The sequence below is a fragment of the Rhinolophus sinicus genome, linkage group LG04 (genome assembly GCF_036562045.2).
Source record: "Rhinolophus sinicus isolate RSC01 linkage group LG04, ASM3656204v1, whole genome shotgun sequence".
Lineage (NCBI taxonomy): Eukaryota > Metazoa > Chordata > Mammalia > Chiroptera > Rhinolophidae > Rhinolophus > Rhinolophus sinicus.
In genome coordinates this window covers 181,347,898-181,361,356 of record NC_133754.1, presented here as the reverse complement: position 1 = coordinate 181,361,356, position 13,459 = coordinate 181,347,898, and the positions used below count along the sequence as shown (strand labels likewise).

At 50.8% G+C, this 13,459-nt stretch overlaps 1 protein-coding gene across 1 annotated transcript in view; it reads right to left on the bottom strand.

Moving 5' to 3' along the window:
- Positions 1-6,955: 6,955 nt before the first annotated feature.
- The window catches only part of MVB12B (multivesicular body subunit 12B), a 183,106-nt gene continuing 176,602 nt past the window's right edge, over positions 6,956-13,459 (bottom strand). Inside the window, exon 10 of the mRNA XM_074331024.1 lies at positions 6,956-9,259. Within this exon, the coding sequence (XP_074187125.1) occupies positions 9,203-9,259 (57 nt within the window). The 3' untranslated portion in view covers positions 6,956-9,202. The remainder of the gene's footprint in view (positions 9,260-13,459) is intronic.

Genomic DNA, 13,459 nt, shown 5'->3' with positions numbered 1-13,459 from the left:
AAAAGAAGTATCTAGAATTTGCCTTCTCACTTAAAGCAACATGCTGGTCCCCTCAAATAATGGCCTGATGTCAGAATCTGTGTCTCAGAAGTGGTGTTGTCGGTTACAGGAAATGTCCATGGTGCCAGGGGTCTGTGCGGCGGGTGGCAGCGTTGGCGGGACTGGGCAGGCCTGTGTTGTGTGTGGGGCGTAGATCCATTTTGGGTGGCACTCCCCAAATGTGTCCCTGTCTCCGGACAGCAGGGTGCCTCTCAAAGCACGTAGGGGTGCAGAAGAATGTGCTGCCGCTCATGCCTCCTGACATGGGTAAGAAACATTCCATGGGGAAGGGGCGGTGCTCGCTGGGATTTGGAGAAGGTCTGGGCTTAGACTGCAGCGGCATCCGAGTGAGGCATCCGGAAACCGGAGTCAGCGTTTGCTCTGGGGGAATAGTTTGCATTCTGTAGTCATGATGGGAGAACTGCAGTTCCGAAAAACTTGGCCACGGTCATTGCACCGGTCCCATCTTTTGGCCAAGCTGGGTGCCCAGGGGGCAACGTCTTAGATCCTGGTCCAAGGACATGAAGGCAGGGTCTCCTGAGCAGCGGGTGGAGGGGGGGGAGTTGTCTGGTCTGGGACATCTGTGGGTACCCGGCAGGCAGGAGATGGCTCATTAGAGAGATGCAGAGTAGCTCGGTGCTGAGAGGGGTGAAAGGATAGGTGGAGAGAGAGAGGATAGGAAAACAAAGAGCCAAAAAGAAACACAAAAAGACAAAAAGAAAGAAGAGACTCGCATAGGGGCTCTCAGACACACACACACACACACACACACACACACACACACACACACACCTACATTGCCTTTGAAGGCAGAGGGACAAGGCCTAATTGTCCTGGGGATGTGCATGGCGGCCAGGCGTTTTCATCGTTCCCAGAGCTCCCTAATGAGGCTGTGGCCTCTCCTGGTGGGAACGCAGCTCCCTGAAGTCAGCTTTGATAAAGCGGACGGACCGTCTGGGACGAGTTACCAGGTTTTCCTTTTTTTCCTTTTGAACCCTGCGGTGGTTTTGCTCTTTCATGGTAAACAGAGCGCGGCCAAAGTGGCCTCTGTCCTTGGGGGACACAGGCCATCCCACCTCCTGGGGGGCAGGGAGATGGAGGCCCTGGATTGGGGATGCTGGCCCAGGCCACAGGCAGTGGAGGAGGAGGCACTTTGCTGGCTTCCATGTTTAGATCTACCTGTCAGTCACGCTGGGTCCGCGGTTCCGTGTCAGAATTACCTAGAACACACCTCAGCAGCCCCAGTATGGCTGGCATCACGAGCGCACAGAGGCCTGTGACAGTGGTGACGATGACAATGCTGACCGCCCAGTGAGCACTCACTCTCTGCCAGGCCCTGAGCCCAGTGTTTGACAAGGACAATTAAGTGTAATAGCAGCAGTGTGCCCCTTTTACAGAAGAGAGAATGGAGGCTCCGGGAGTTAGGTGGCCGAGCAGTCAGAGGCAGGATGGGACCGGATCTGTCCCCCCACAGCCCAGCACTTACCCACTGGCCTTCCTGAAGGAGCTGGAGCCTGCTGGCCCTCAAAGCCCCAGACACACCAGTTTTTCAGCTGCACAGTCCCTCCCGCATTTCTTGTTTCCCGTGTCTGGGCTTTCTGTAAGGCCACGGCCAGGAAGTCAGCACGACCCCAGTGCTGAGGTCCTTGTACCCCAAATGCAAAGTCCTGATTGTCCTGGGTAGCAGCTATGGGAGGGAAGGGGCATGGAGCCAGGTACTGTGGGGCAGGAGAGGAAAGGGCCTGGAACCTACAGCAGCCATACTTGGCTGCCTGCTGGCCTCCAGGGACCCCTGGCGGATCCCCAGCCCAGTGGGACTTGTCTTTGATCTTTGATGATTAAAACAAAACACCCTCTCAGGTGGTTCCTCCTAGTCAGAGGGGGAGGCCCCCTTTTTCTGGTCGGCAGACGCTGAGCTGCCAGCGAGAGGCTGTCCCATCCCAGGGCCTTCACACGGGAGAGATCCTGGTTTCAAAGGCTGCCTCGGAGAGGGTCACCTGGACACCTGGCTCTGACCAGGTCAGTCTTGTTCTTGGCCTGGTGGCCTGCCTGCCCCACCCCCATCTGCTGGCCCTAGCTGCCTTCCTCCTGCCCCATCCCAGCCGTCTGCTCTGTAGGCTGTTCCCTGGGGCTGTTCAGCCTGCTCACCCTCTGCGCAGCTGCCCAGAAAGGCAGGCGGCTGGTATGCCCAGTGGCCACATCACTGCCGGCCATTCACCCCTGATCAATGTGGTCAGCTTGGCTGTGAGGAAGGACCTTACCTTTATCCTAACTTGTGAAAAGAGAACCTCGATTAGAAGCTTTCACTCATTCCATCAAATGCCTGCTTCGTGCCAGGCCTTGGGCTGGTGCCGGTCAGAGAGACAGCTACGAGTGAGATAGATGTGGTTCCTGCGCTTGTGGAGGGGTTTCTGATTCTGATTAGCAATGGATTCTATGCCACACGCTTCACAGCTGATTGGGACACCCCAGAGTGCGGCCCTGCCATGAAAGAGAGCTGAGGATAGGACCTCACACTGATGTCTGGTGACAGCTCTGCCTGTGGGCCTTAGGGGTCCCGAGGACATTGGATGTTAGAACAGTTGCATTCCCACTCCTTCACGCTCACGTCTGAACTGGCTCTTCCAGAAACTTGTGGGCAGAGCCACATGACACCCCCGTTAGGAGCTGGAAAGTCAAGTATTCCTGTTTGTGTAGCTGGCAGAATGTCCTTCCCTTGTCCTATCATTGACGTGCCCCTTGGACCTCTGGGCACATTTGTACAGCGTGAAATAGCAACAAAGGGTGGGGCACGTTCAGAGTGAAGGATTTCCCCCCCAACTTTTCATTACAAAAATATTCAAACTCATAGAAGAGTTGAAAGAAGAGTATACTGAATGCCCACATCCCCACGTCGTAGATTCCACACATGGAAACGCTTTACCACACTTGCTTTATCTAGGTATACACTCATCTATACCTCTGTATTTTTTGCTGTAAGTCTAAAAGTACGGTCCAGCTGTCATCCCTAAATATTTCAGCGGGCATTTCCTAAGAATAAGGATATTCTCCTCCTCAATGACCATAACACCACTACCCTTTGAAGAAAATTAACAGTAATTCTAGAGGGCGGGATTTTGATAATTGCTCAGGACGTAAATACTGGCATGTCACAGCAGAGCACTACTGTTTTAAGCTTCCTTTCTTTTCAGTGTCTGTAGGGGGCAGCTGGAGGAGGACGGAATGACGCTCTGCTTGCAAAGTCTGAGTTCTGAGGCAGCTGAGCGCTGGTGCACAGTAGGTGCTCAAGAGGTGTTTGTTGATTGAATGATCTCAGGCCACAGCCCACCTTCCTGGGTCCTCCCTCAGGCTCCTGGGCCCAGAGGGGTCTGTTCTGACTCTGCCCCTGCCCAGCGGAGAGGGGCATGTGGGGAGAGTAGAGGCTTGAGACCTGGGCTGATTGGGGTACCCCCAAATCTCCAGCTCCCCTTGGGGCCATTGAAGCCGAGCTGGGATGAGGGTGACATATAGGGCCTCTTCAGGCACTGTGCAGCCCCTTCTTTCCCCCTGTTAAGGTGGAGTATTTTGATGTGTATCTGAGTATGTGATCACATACCCTCTGTGTGATGCTAGAAGTAGAGTTTGGTACAAAGGAATAGTATTCAGCCTTAAAAAGGAAGGACATTCTGGCACCACTATAACATGCATGGACCTGGAAGACATATGCTAAGTGAAATAAGCCATATACGAAAAGACAAATCCTGCATCATGTCACTTACATGAGGTACCAAGAGAAATCAGATTCACAGAGACAGAAAGTATAACAGTAGTTGCTGGCGGGGGATGGGGATAGGAGTTGTTGTTCAATGGGCATGAAGTTTTAGTTTTGCAAAATGAAAGGGTTCTGGAGATGGATGGTGATGATGTTTGCACAACAAGGTGAATGTACTTCACGCCACTGAACTGCACACGTAAAGTAGCTAAGACGGTAAGTGTTACGAGTGGGGTTTTGGTGCCTGTGACTGGTCTCGTGACAAGGTTCCATTTCAGAATGATGGTGCCCCCACTGCCAGGTGTCATGCCTGCTCACTGGCGCTTTCTAGAAAAGCTAGAATATTGTCAATCAGAGCAAATCTAAGAGCCAACGATACTTGGGAATATCAGACCCAAGACCCGTTTCTGAAATGCTGCTGCATTTGAAGTGAATCTCGTCAGCCTGAAAATAAATGGAGGCATTTTGTCAAAGGAAAGAACTTGATGAAAAATTGTTTTATGAAACCTGAATTTTGGCATATTTTCACATTTTGGTTTGTCAGAAGGCAGAGTAATAAATGTTAAACATGTTGTTTATTATTCACAGTTGATTTCTTTATGATGACAATTTTATTTTAAAGTTCGTCATAGAGTCCCTGTAAGAAGGGGTGGGGATTCTAGAAGAGAAGGGAGAGATATTTTACAGTTTATCCCAGCAGGACTATTGGGAGAGCAGTTTTTATTATAACAACAAAACAGAAAGGGGGGCCCAGGCCCAAAGCCCCCTCCCACGGTCCAGTCAGGGGGTTAGCTGGCATGCCGGCGCCTGTCCTCGGGCCCCTGGTTGTAGAGCTTGGGATGGCTGGCTGTGGTGGGAGCCTCTGGCTGTGCAGGCCCCGGCTTGCTGAGCCCCTGGGCACTGCTCCTGCAGGCTTTGTTCCCCAGGCTGATATCCAAGTCAGCCTGGGTTGCAAATTAAGGGAGCCGGGACCAATGGACCAAGAGCCCATGAGTTAGGCCTCCCTTCCTGCAAACCTACCACAAAAGCCATCCTAGGGAGAGAGGGGCCGATTGCATGAGTTTCCTCTTCTCTTACCTCATCTCCATGGTCAGTGGATGGAGAAAAGGGGTTGGGTTCCAGCTCCTGGTGAGCTGAGGGTGGTGGGACCCAGGAGGACACCGTCAGCTGTCACACAGCTGGCCCTGCCATGTATAGGCTGGGCAAGGTGCCTTCACTCCCAAAACCTCAGTTTCTTCAACTGTAAAGTGGGGTTTCTGTGCCCACTGTTGTGGGGTGTTGTGAGCTCCCATTTCCTGGGTGCCCACCCAGGTCTGGTGCTTTGGAGGTAATATTCTACCCAACCCCCTGCGTCCCGTTCTGATCCCCATTTTCAGATAGGGAATCTAGGATCAGAGAGAGGGAGCCTTGTTACCCAAATGGCTCAGCAGTGAGGGTGGCGCTAGGCTCGAGTCCTGGATCTGTTTGCTCAGGACCTGTGCAGGAAATAGAGTGACTGCCCTGCTGTGGCCAGCTCCAGGTGGGCGTTCACTCCCCGTGAGGTGACCTGACACCTGGTCTCAGGACAGAGGAGGAAATGCCGGCTACCGTGGATCAGAGAGCCCAGCTCTGAGCAGAGCCTGAGGTCCAGGCCAAATGTAGGGATTTCCATGCAGGTTCTGAGAGGAGGGCAGAGAGACGGGCCCTGGTCTGGTGTCACACAGCATGCTTGCAGAGGGCCACCTGCCCACACCTTCCTGAGGCCATTGTGGGGCACAGGAGTCTGAGGCTGGGGCTGGGGTTGGGTGGGACTGGGGCGAGGCTCTCCCAACCCAGTAGTCTGCTCCCACTTTGGTCTCTACCTGCTCTGCTCCCTTTGGCATATGGTGGTGGTGAGGTGGGGGTGGTCGGAGGGAGGAAATGTGCCTACAACCTCTCCCCCACCCCCAGGGTATGTTGCCTTTTCACACTCTGCTTTAGCCCCCAGGCCTGGGCCAGTGGGTTTGAACACAGATACTGGCCAAGGCAAGCTGAGGGGGGTTGGTCAGGGGCTAGTTTGAGGTTTTTTTCTTAGATTTGGCCCAGAAACACATCTTGTCAACCCTCTGGGGACCTCAGTCACCACCCCTGCCGTAGGAAACACTTTTAAGTAAGTTGAAGTGGGGGGATCCGAGAGCACTGGGGTGGGGGCAGCTGACTATCCCTACCCCTCCTCACTCTGGCTGTTGGCAGAAGGGGGGGCAGCTCCTTCCCCTTCTGACCCGAAGCCTCTCCAGCCACCGAGAGGCCTCCAGCGGCAGCCGGATCCTCTATGAAAGGATAAGAATCACATTCTTCACTTTTTAAGTCGCACAAAAGCTGTATGCATAATTAATGTGCAATAAACGTGAGCGGCTGGAAATTAACTAAATGAAAAAAAAAAAGAATATGCTTAATTGTAAAAATTTAATTTTGCTTTTGTTCTTTTTCTTTCTTTCCCTCTCTCTCTCTCCCCATTCCCCCACCCTTTCCGATGTGTTATATTCTTCTCGGAGCCCTTCAGATCTCGCCGGAGATCATATTCTGAAGGGCTCGCCTCCTGACCTCTTGCCAGGGAGCTGAGGACGAGATTAGTTTTAAGCTGCAGCCCAGTCAGTTACTTTCAACAGAGGGCTGGAGAGTGCCCACGAGCGGGGTGTTATTGTGTGACACAAAGGAATGTTGTAATCATCCCTCAAGACCTTGCTTGGGGGACCTCTGTGCCTGGTTTTAAGAGCTTTGGTGGATGCAATTTTGAGAGTTGCCTTTTGAAACTCGGAGAGCAAGCCCATCATGGTATTTAAAATTCCGAATCATGAATCCGGTGGTTAAAAAGCCAAAGGACTAAAGACATTTCCATATATTCAAACAGAGGATTTTAAGCAATAACATCTAAGGCTCCCTTTCTTCTCCTGCTAACTTTTTAAAGGACAAGACCTTTTCTAGAGCATAAGATTGGGTGGCGAAATTTCCCAGTGGAAAAATTTATTGAACATTCTTATTTATTGTCACATCTCTTAATAAAACCCAAGGATTCAGCTTCAAGAAACAACCCATCCACTTGAAAGAGAGAAAAAAAAGAGTTACTATTTTTAAGAATAAAACACTCTATTAACAGATGCTTTAAAATATGATTTATTGCCCACACATAACAACAACAATAACTTAAAATATCAAATCCCTACAAATAAATCACTGCCGATCCCATCTCCTTACACGCCAGCTGTTTTCCTGTTTCTGCCGTCTTTCTCAGCCCTGGTCTATATCAGCAGATAATTTAAAAAGAGGCAGAAGAATCAAGAGACAGAACCCAGAGGCATCGAAGTTCTTCGGGCAAGAATTGTGTTTTCAGAACCTCCCAGTTTGTCTCGGACAGTTCGAAGCTGGCCCTTCTCAAGTCTTTCCAAATAGTAACCAACTCAGGGTTTTCCTTTGAGTCACTCCGTTATCAGATTAATTTATAACAAGGAAAGAGGCTATCAGTATGGTCACTCATGCTCGCTGCCACCTCTGCCCAGGTACCTGGTCCTGTTTAAGGAGAATTGCCGTCATCCCGGAGATGCCTGGTCGTCAGGGACCATGGGTAAGCCGTAAATAACCAGGTCCGTGGCTGCAGATCACGGGGGCTCCACCGAAGCCCAGCTGGCAAAGGCGGCTGCCTTTGGGAACAGGTGGCCCGCAGGGGCTGAGGCCAGACGGTGGGCCGCGGCAGCGGGCTGGTTTCTGTAGCAGCCTTTAAGCAGCAGCCTGGTTCCAGTCCGAGACACCCACCCAGCACTCAGCCGGGCCCCAGCCACAGACCTTAGCATTAAACAGGTTCTGACACTCCAAATCAAGGCCTGGTGGCCGTTGTCATAGGAATGCAATATCCTCTGGAGGTCTCCTTATTAAAAAGCCAAGTCTTGCTGCTGCTGTCTGGAATAGAGTTTTATTCCATTTGTATTGATCACGGGGAAATGTCTCATTCCCTGGCCGACAAATCTAGCCAGCAGGGAGGGACTTGGTGTTTGTTTCCACAGTGATTTGGGGGACCCTGTGCCGGAGATGCAGTTATGTTCATGAGGTGGTGGTGGGTAGTTTCTAGCTATGATGTGGAATTACAAATGTGGGATTGCCATGTGCAGAATAGAGCCTGCCAGGGGTTTCAGAAATTATCCAGGACTTTGGGCCAAGGGAAGAGACGTGACTTACCCACATAATAGGTAGTGGCACCTCTAGGAATCTGTCCTATAGGTAACACCTGTCTGTGTGGGAAAGGAAAGTCAACACAGCACTGTCTATAGGTGCAAATGTGGGAAACCATCTACACGTCCATTACAGAAGATCGGGTAAAAAAACATATTAGGCAGAAGCACGTTAAGTTGCCGTTTTTGTTGGTTGGTTAGAAGTGATTGGATATTGACAATCTCATATGGTTCAGTCTACTACATTTATTGAATGGAATAGCATGGAGTCTTAAAATAAATGAAGTAGAGAATGATCCAAATGTATCAGGAACTGAAAAAAGCAAGCTGCAGAATAGCGTACCTGTTATGCCACATGTGTGTTTTTAAAAAAGGAAATAGACACACATTTTGCCCGTATAAGGCTGACTCTGGAAAGAGACACTAGAAATTGTCCAAATTGGCTGCTTTGGGAAGAGGAACGGGGGTGGGGGTAGGGGCGAGGAAGGGTGAGAGCAAGGCTGGCTTTTCCCTTTATCGCCTCTATGCCTTTTAGATTTTATACTCTCTGTGTGTAGGGCAGATATAAAATAAGTTAATTAAAATTTCAAACAAAGATCAAAATACCAAGAAAGCCTTCATGACTAGGGGTGAAGAGTTCAGACTCTGGTCCGAGAATTCTGGGCTTCAAGTCACTTCACCTCGCGAAGCCTCAGTTTTGTCATCTGTTAAGGGGGATTATAATGGTGTTTACTTCATAGAGTGGAAGTGACAATTTCCTTGAGACGTGAATGGGAAAGGCTAGGCATAGTGGCACAGAGAATTTGGTAAATGTTATACGTTATGATAAGTGATATAGAAGTCATAACAGACAAACTTAAATCCTGACAATGACTTGCTTGGCATTTTCGTTTTCTTGGACAAACGATAAAAAAATAGCTATGTGTGTTGAGTTGGGAGTTGAGACCCTGAGTGTCATGTGGAACTCTGTTCGGGGGACCTTACACTGAATTTACAGGGTGGGTCTGATGATTTTTTTTTCTGAACGGGTAAATGGTCTTCCGCATCTCTGTGTACACAGGCAGGTGAACTAATAGAATTAAGCTTATTGGTTTAATTCCTCTGGGCCCCCTTGGCGAGGGGAGAGCAGCTGGATGAATATTTTAATTAAGCTCTGACACCCAGAAGTCAAAGTCCCCGAGTGGTCCCAGTGGGCAAGGTCGTACAGTTTGGGGTTTAATCAAGTTCGGTTTCAGAGTTCAAATTTCTTCCCGGACAGAAATATGTCATTAGGCGTCCAAGATTTCCACTGGAAAAAAAAAATACAAGTTGACTGTATTTTCTCTAGAGAATGACACCATGATTCGATTAGCCCCCTTTCCTTGACATTTTGCCCACTTTATTAACTTCTGCTTTGCTTTTAAGCAGGCAACTACTGTTTTACTTCCCTGAAGAAGCTCATAATATTATAATTCAAGTGTCAGGACAGATTAGGTTAAACGAACTGTGTAATTCCCGAAGGAAAACAAACTTCAAAACGGACGTGGTTCTCCTTGTAACATGTCATGGATTGCATTAGCGTTGAATGGGCGATTCTATCACCTAATGTGCTAAAGTTGGCTCAAATGTTCCCCACTCTGCAAGGTGAGAAATTACTTAGCTAACAAAACATTTCGTTTTCCTCCCTTTGCATTCTTTCTTTATGAGATCCTGAAAGTGACATTTTCACCAAAAAATCTCTGCGCTTATTTGTGAAAAATGTATATTAAAACCAAAGCCCATCAAATGGAAAGAAATCACAGATGGTTTTATTCACAAGCAGTAGAATTAATGGCCTCTCTTCTCTTTATAAATATTAGAAGCAGATGAGTTCATTACGATTTCACCCTAATAAAGAAAACCTGCTTGATTTTGACAAGACATCGACTTATCTAATACATCTCCTAAATAACAAAGCTACTTCCCGCCCGTAAAACACGGCTCGAAAACACCAGCTTTACCTGGACTGCTTCTAAATTAATGAAAAACACTCGAGTCCAAGGAGAGCAAAAGAAAGGGGGGGGGGGAGTGGAGAGATGGAATTTAAGGGATTTTTGAAAATGGGACGGATTCTGAAAAGAGCGAGTTTTGAAATGTTTACTTTGCGGTGGTTTGAAATTTTTACATCTTTCAACAAAGCGCGGCAGAGAAGTGAAACCATCTGAAAGGGCTTTTGCAAAGAGCGATTCAGTACACGTTGGGTGAAGCTGCGGTTCTTTATCGCCGGCAATCTGCGCCCATCGAGCAGGGGAGCCCAGCCCTTTCCCCCTGGGCTGCTCCGAGCTCCGCGGCGGCCTCGCCTGGGCTTCAAAGCGCGGCTGGTGGAGGTCTGGGAGGGAACTGGACACCTCACTCCGGGGACAAGGGCACGGCTGCCTGATGTGGTCATCTTGTTAGTCATGGAAAGCCCGGGGTCTTTCTGTTTGTGCCTCTTTCAGCACTTATTAAGGAAGAAGTGGGAGGCTTTACGCAAAACTGCAAAAGATGTTTTTTCTCCCCAGGGCCCCAGCAGTTGGGGCCACGGTTTATCCATCATTGCAGAGATCTCACTGAGAAATGGAACGCGTCAGCCCTGCCCAGAGGGGGAGGATAATGAGCGGCACATGGGGCCTCTGTCCCAGGACCTTCCTGGCTTGGCTCCCATGCAAGGGCGTGGGTTCCTTGTCTGCAAACTGCCAAGGCAACGCCTTTGGGGAGGCGAGCCACATGGCTTAAGAAAAATGGCCCATCTCCGTGGTTTTGGTGTCCATTTCCACCATTCAGGACTCTCAACTCACAGTCCCAAACTTCCCCAGCCCTAGGACCAATAGGGGGCTTACACACCACAGAGATCCAGACACCTGCACAAACGTGTCAGTGCTGGGGGAGGGGGTGGTGAAGGTGGAGATACTCTTTCTAAGCATCTCCTTAAAAGTGAATGAATTCCAGTACCTCCACCTCCTCTCAGGAAACTGCATCTTTCTCGCTGTCTGTGTTCCCGTCCTCCCGGTGAGGGGCTGTGAATTCTCTGTCAGGCCCAGGTGCAATTCTGAGTTCTGAGATCATCAGAGTCCCTCCTTCAAGCCTCAGTTCCACAAGCATCAAACTTGTGGGGAGATTTTGGAGAAGCAACAAGTTTGAGCCAGGAGCCTATGATTGAAAGTCTCCGATAAATCCCTCCCAGCTGAGCCTGAAGGGTCTGTATTTGGTTCAAGCATGCAGGGACGGCAGGAAGGGGGGAGGTTTGCAAACTTCAAACAGGACTTGGAGTTGGGGGGGGGGGGGTGTTGAGTAGAGGTAGGAGGCCACCGACAGAGGGTTCAGAGTTAATTAAAGGTACTGCGTTCTAGCGCCTATAAACTCAGTTCAGCCCTCTCCATATTAAAGCACCAGCAACTCTGTGCAGGGGTGCCCTCTCACCTGGGGGTGAGCCTGGAAGGGGGAGATTTGAGCCGCATTTAGGATGGATATTTGCAGCCATCTGGAAGGCCCCAACCAGGGGGACTGTGCCTTTTCACCAGGAGTTTCAAGGGAGTCAAGACTGTGTTCAAAAGCCTCATTAAACATGGAGGGTCTACTGTCTTTCAGGCACTGGGCTGGGCACATCACGTGGGAGATGGGCCATCATTTCTCCCATTTTACAGATGAGGAAAGTAAGGCTCAGAGAGGCAAAATCAGCAGCTCCAGGGTATATGACTGGTATTTGGGAAAGGCAAGGTTGGAGCCAGTGTTCTTCAGCTTATGCCACTAGCCGGGGACTGGGGAGACACCAGCAAAGGACAGGTTATCGCTGCTTACATCCTGTCCTCACCTCAGCCCTGGCCCCTCGCACTGTCCTTGACATTCAATCAGGTGCCGGTGATGTCTAGCCCAGCAATTGGGGCTGGGCTTCCCCGGCTTCTCTGCGACAAATGGTTCTCATTTGAAAGAGAGGTTATAAAAACACAGGCCCAAGGACACTGTCAGGGAACTGAGGATTAATCTCACTTCAGTCAAAGACCATTTCAAATATTTTTAGGGGGATGGGGGTGAGCAGCCGCCCTGGTATTGGGAAGGAAGTCAGGGTTCGCGGGGTGCCCCTCAGGTTGGGGTTTGGAGGCACATTGTGATGTGGGCTGGTGGCGGTCGGGGGTCACCCCGTACCTGGTGAGGCCCAGTCTGACCCCAGGCGTTGCCTTGCTCCCCAAGTCCCTGAGGTGGGCCGCCACTCCAGCGTGGACGTTCACACAGTTTTCGATGCCTTGATTATGTTTCAGGGCGGTTTAAGTTGCCAAAAGGAAGGGAAGGATTAGACGCCTGGGACATTTTCATTTTCTGGATGGTGTCAAAAAGCTGAGTGTTTTTGCCTGGTGACTCAACCAGAGAGGGCCCTGAAGACCAGCGGGGGTGGGGTGGGGGGGCGGGGCCGCTGCTTCCTTGCCCATCCCTCCCATCCCCCCAGATGCTTGTGGGCTGCGCAACTGAGCCCCCATTCCAGCCAGGAACGAGAGGGTGCACCAGCTGTGCTCTAAGCCAGCAGCTTCCAAACCAGGTGGCCTGGGTCCCTAAAAGATAACGGGTTCTGGGGTACAGGTTGGGTCTGTGGACTCAGTGCCCTCTGCTGAGCTTTCCTAATAACCCCAATAGCTCTGTTGACTGAGAGCTCAAGGGGTGCCAGGTAGCTGCTGCCCTCTCATCTGTACATTGATACTGTGAGGTAAGGACTCTTATCCCCATTATATGACTGGGGAAACTGAGGCTCAGGGAGATGTAGGTGGCTGCCTCCGGCCTGGACAACAGTGATATGTGTCCTTTAACCTTCTCAGAGTCTTTTCAAAGGAGGGACTGTGGACTTCCCCCATTTTATGGATGTGTAAGTTGAGGCTCGGACCTGAGGCTCGGTGATATGACTTGCCCAAGCGTATGGGGAAGGGTAGGTGGAGTTGGGGGCTTGTGGTCCAATAGCCGAGGCTCAGGCCCCTCCAGCTGATCCAGATTCCAGAGTACTGCGAGCGTGGCTGGGCGCTGCCTGTCCTCCTGGGCTGTTCCCCAAGAGTTGGCCGGCACAGCAGGGTGGGACCCCCGAGGGCCTTGGAGGGGGTTCGCTGTGGGTTGGACTCTGTCCAAACAAACGCCCGCAGCGGGAAACCGTGGATTTATTTTTCCGACTGTAGGAGGAGTTTGCCGAGCTTCGTTTTCTCTTTGCAAGGTGGGAGAACCGCCAGCACGCGGTGGGGTCTCCCAGAGCCCAGGGAGGGCCGGCGCCAGGCCGAGCGCAGCAGAGCGCCCCCGCGCGGCCAGACGCCGTGTGAGCACCGGCGGCCTGGGCTGTGGGCAGAGAGGGGTCTCCTGCCTAATTGGCACTTTACAGCGACTCTGCAACGTTGAAAGGAGCTAGTAGGACAGTCCCCATTTCAGAGGAGAAAATAGGCAAAAGAAAGTGCAAGAGACCTCCTGGGTTCCCCCAACTTGGAAATTATTCAAAAGGGATTTGCCTCCCTGCAAAGTGCCT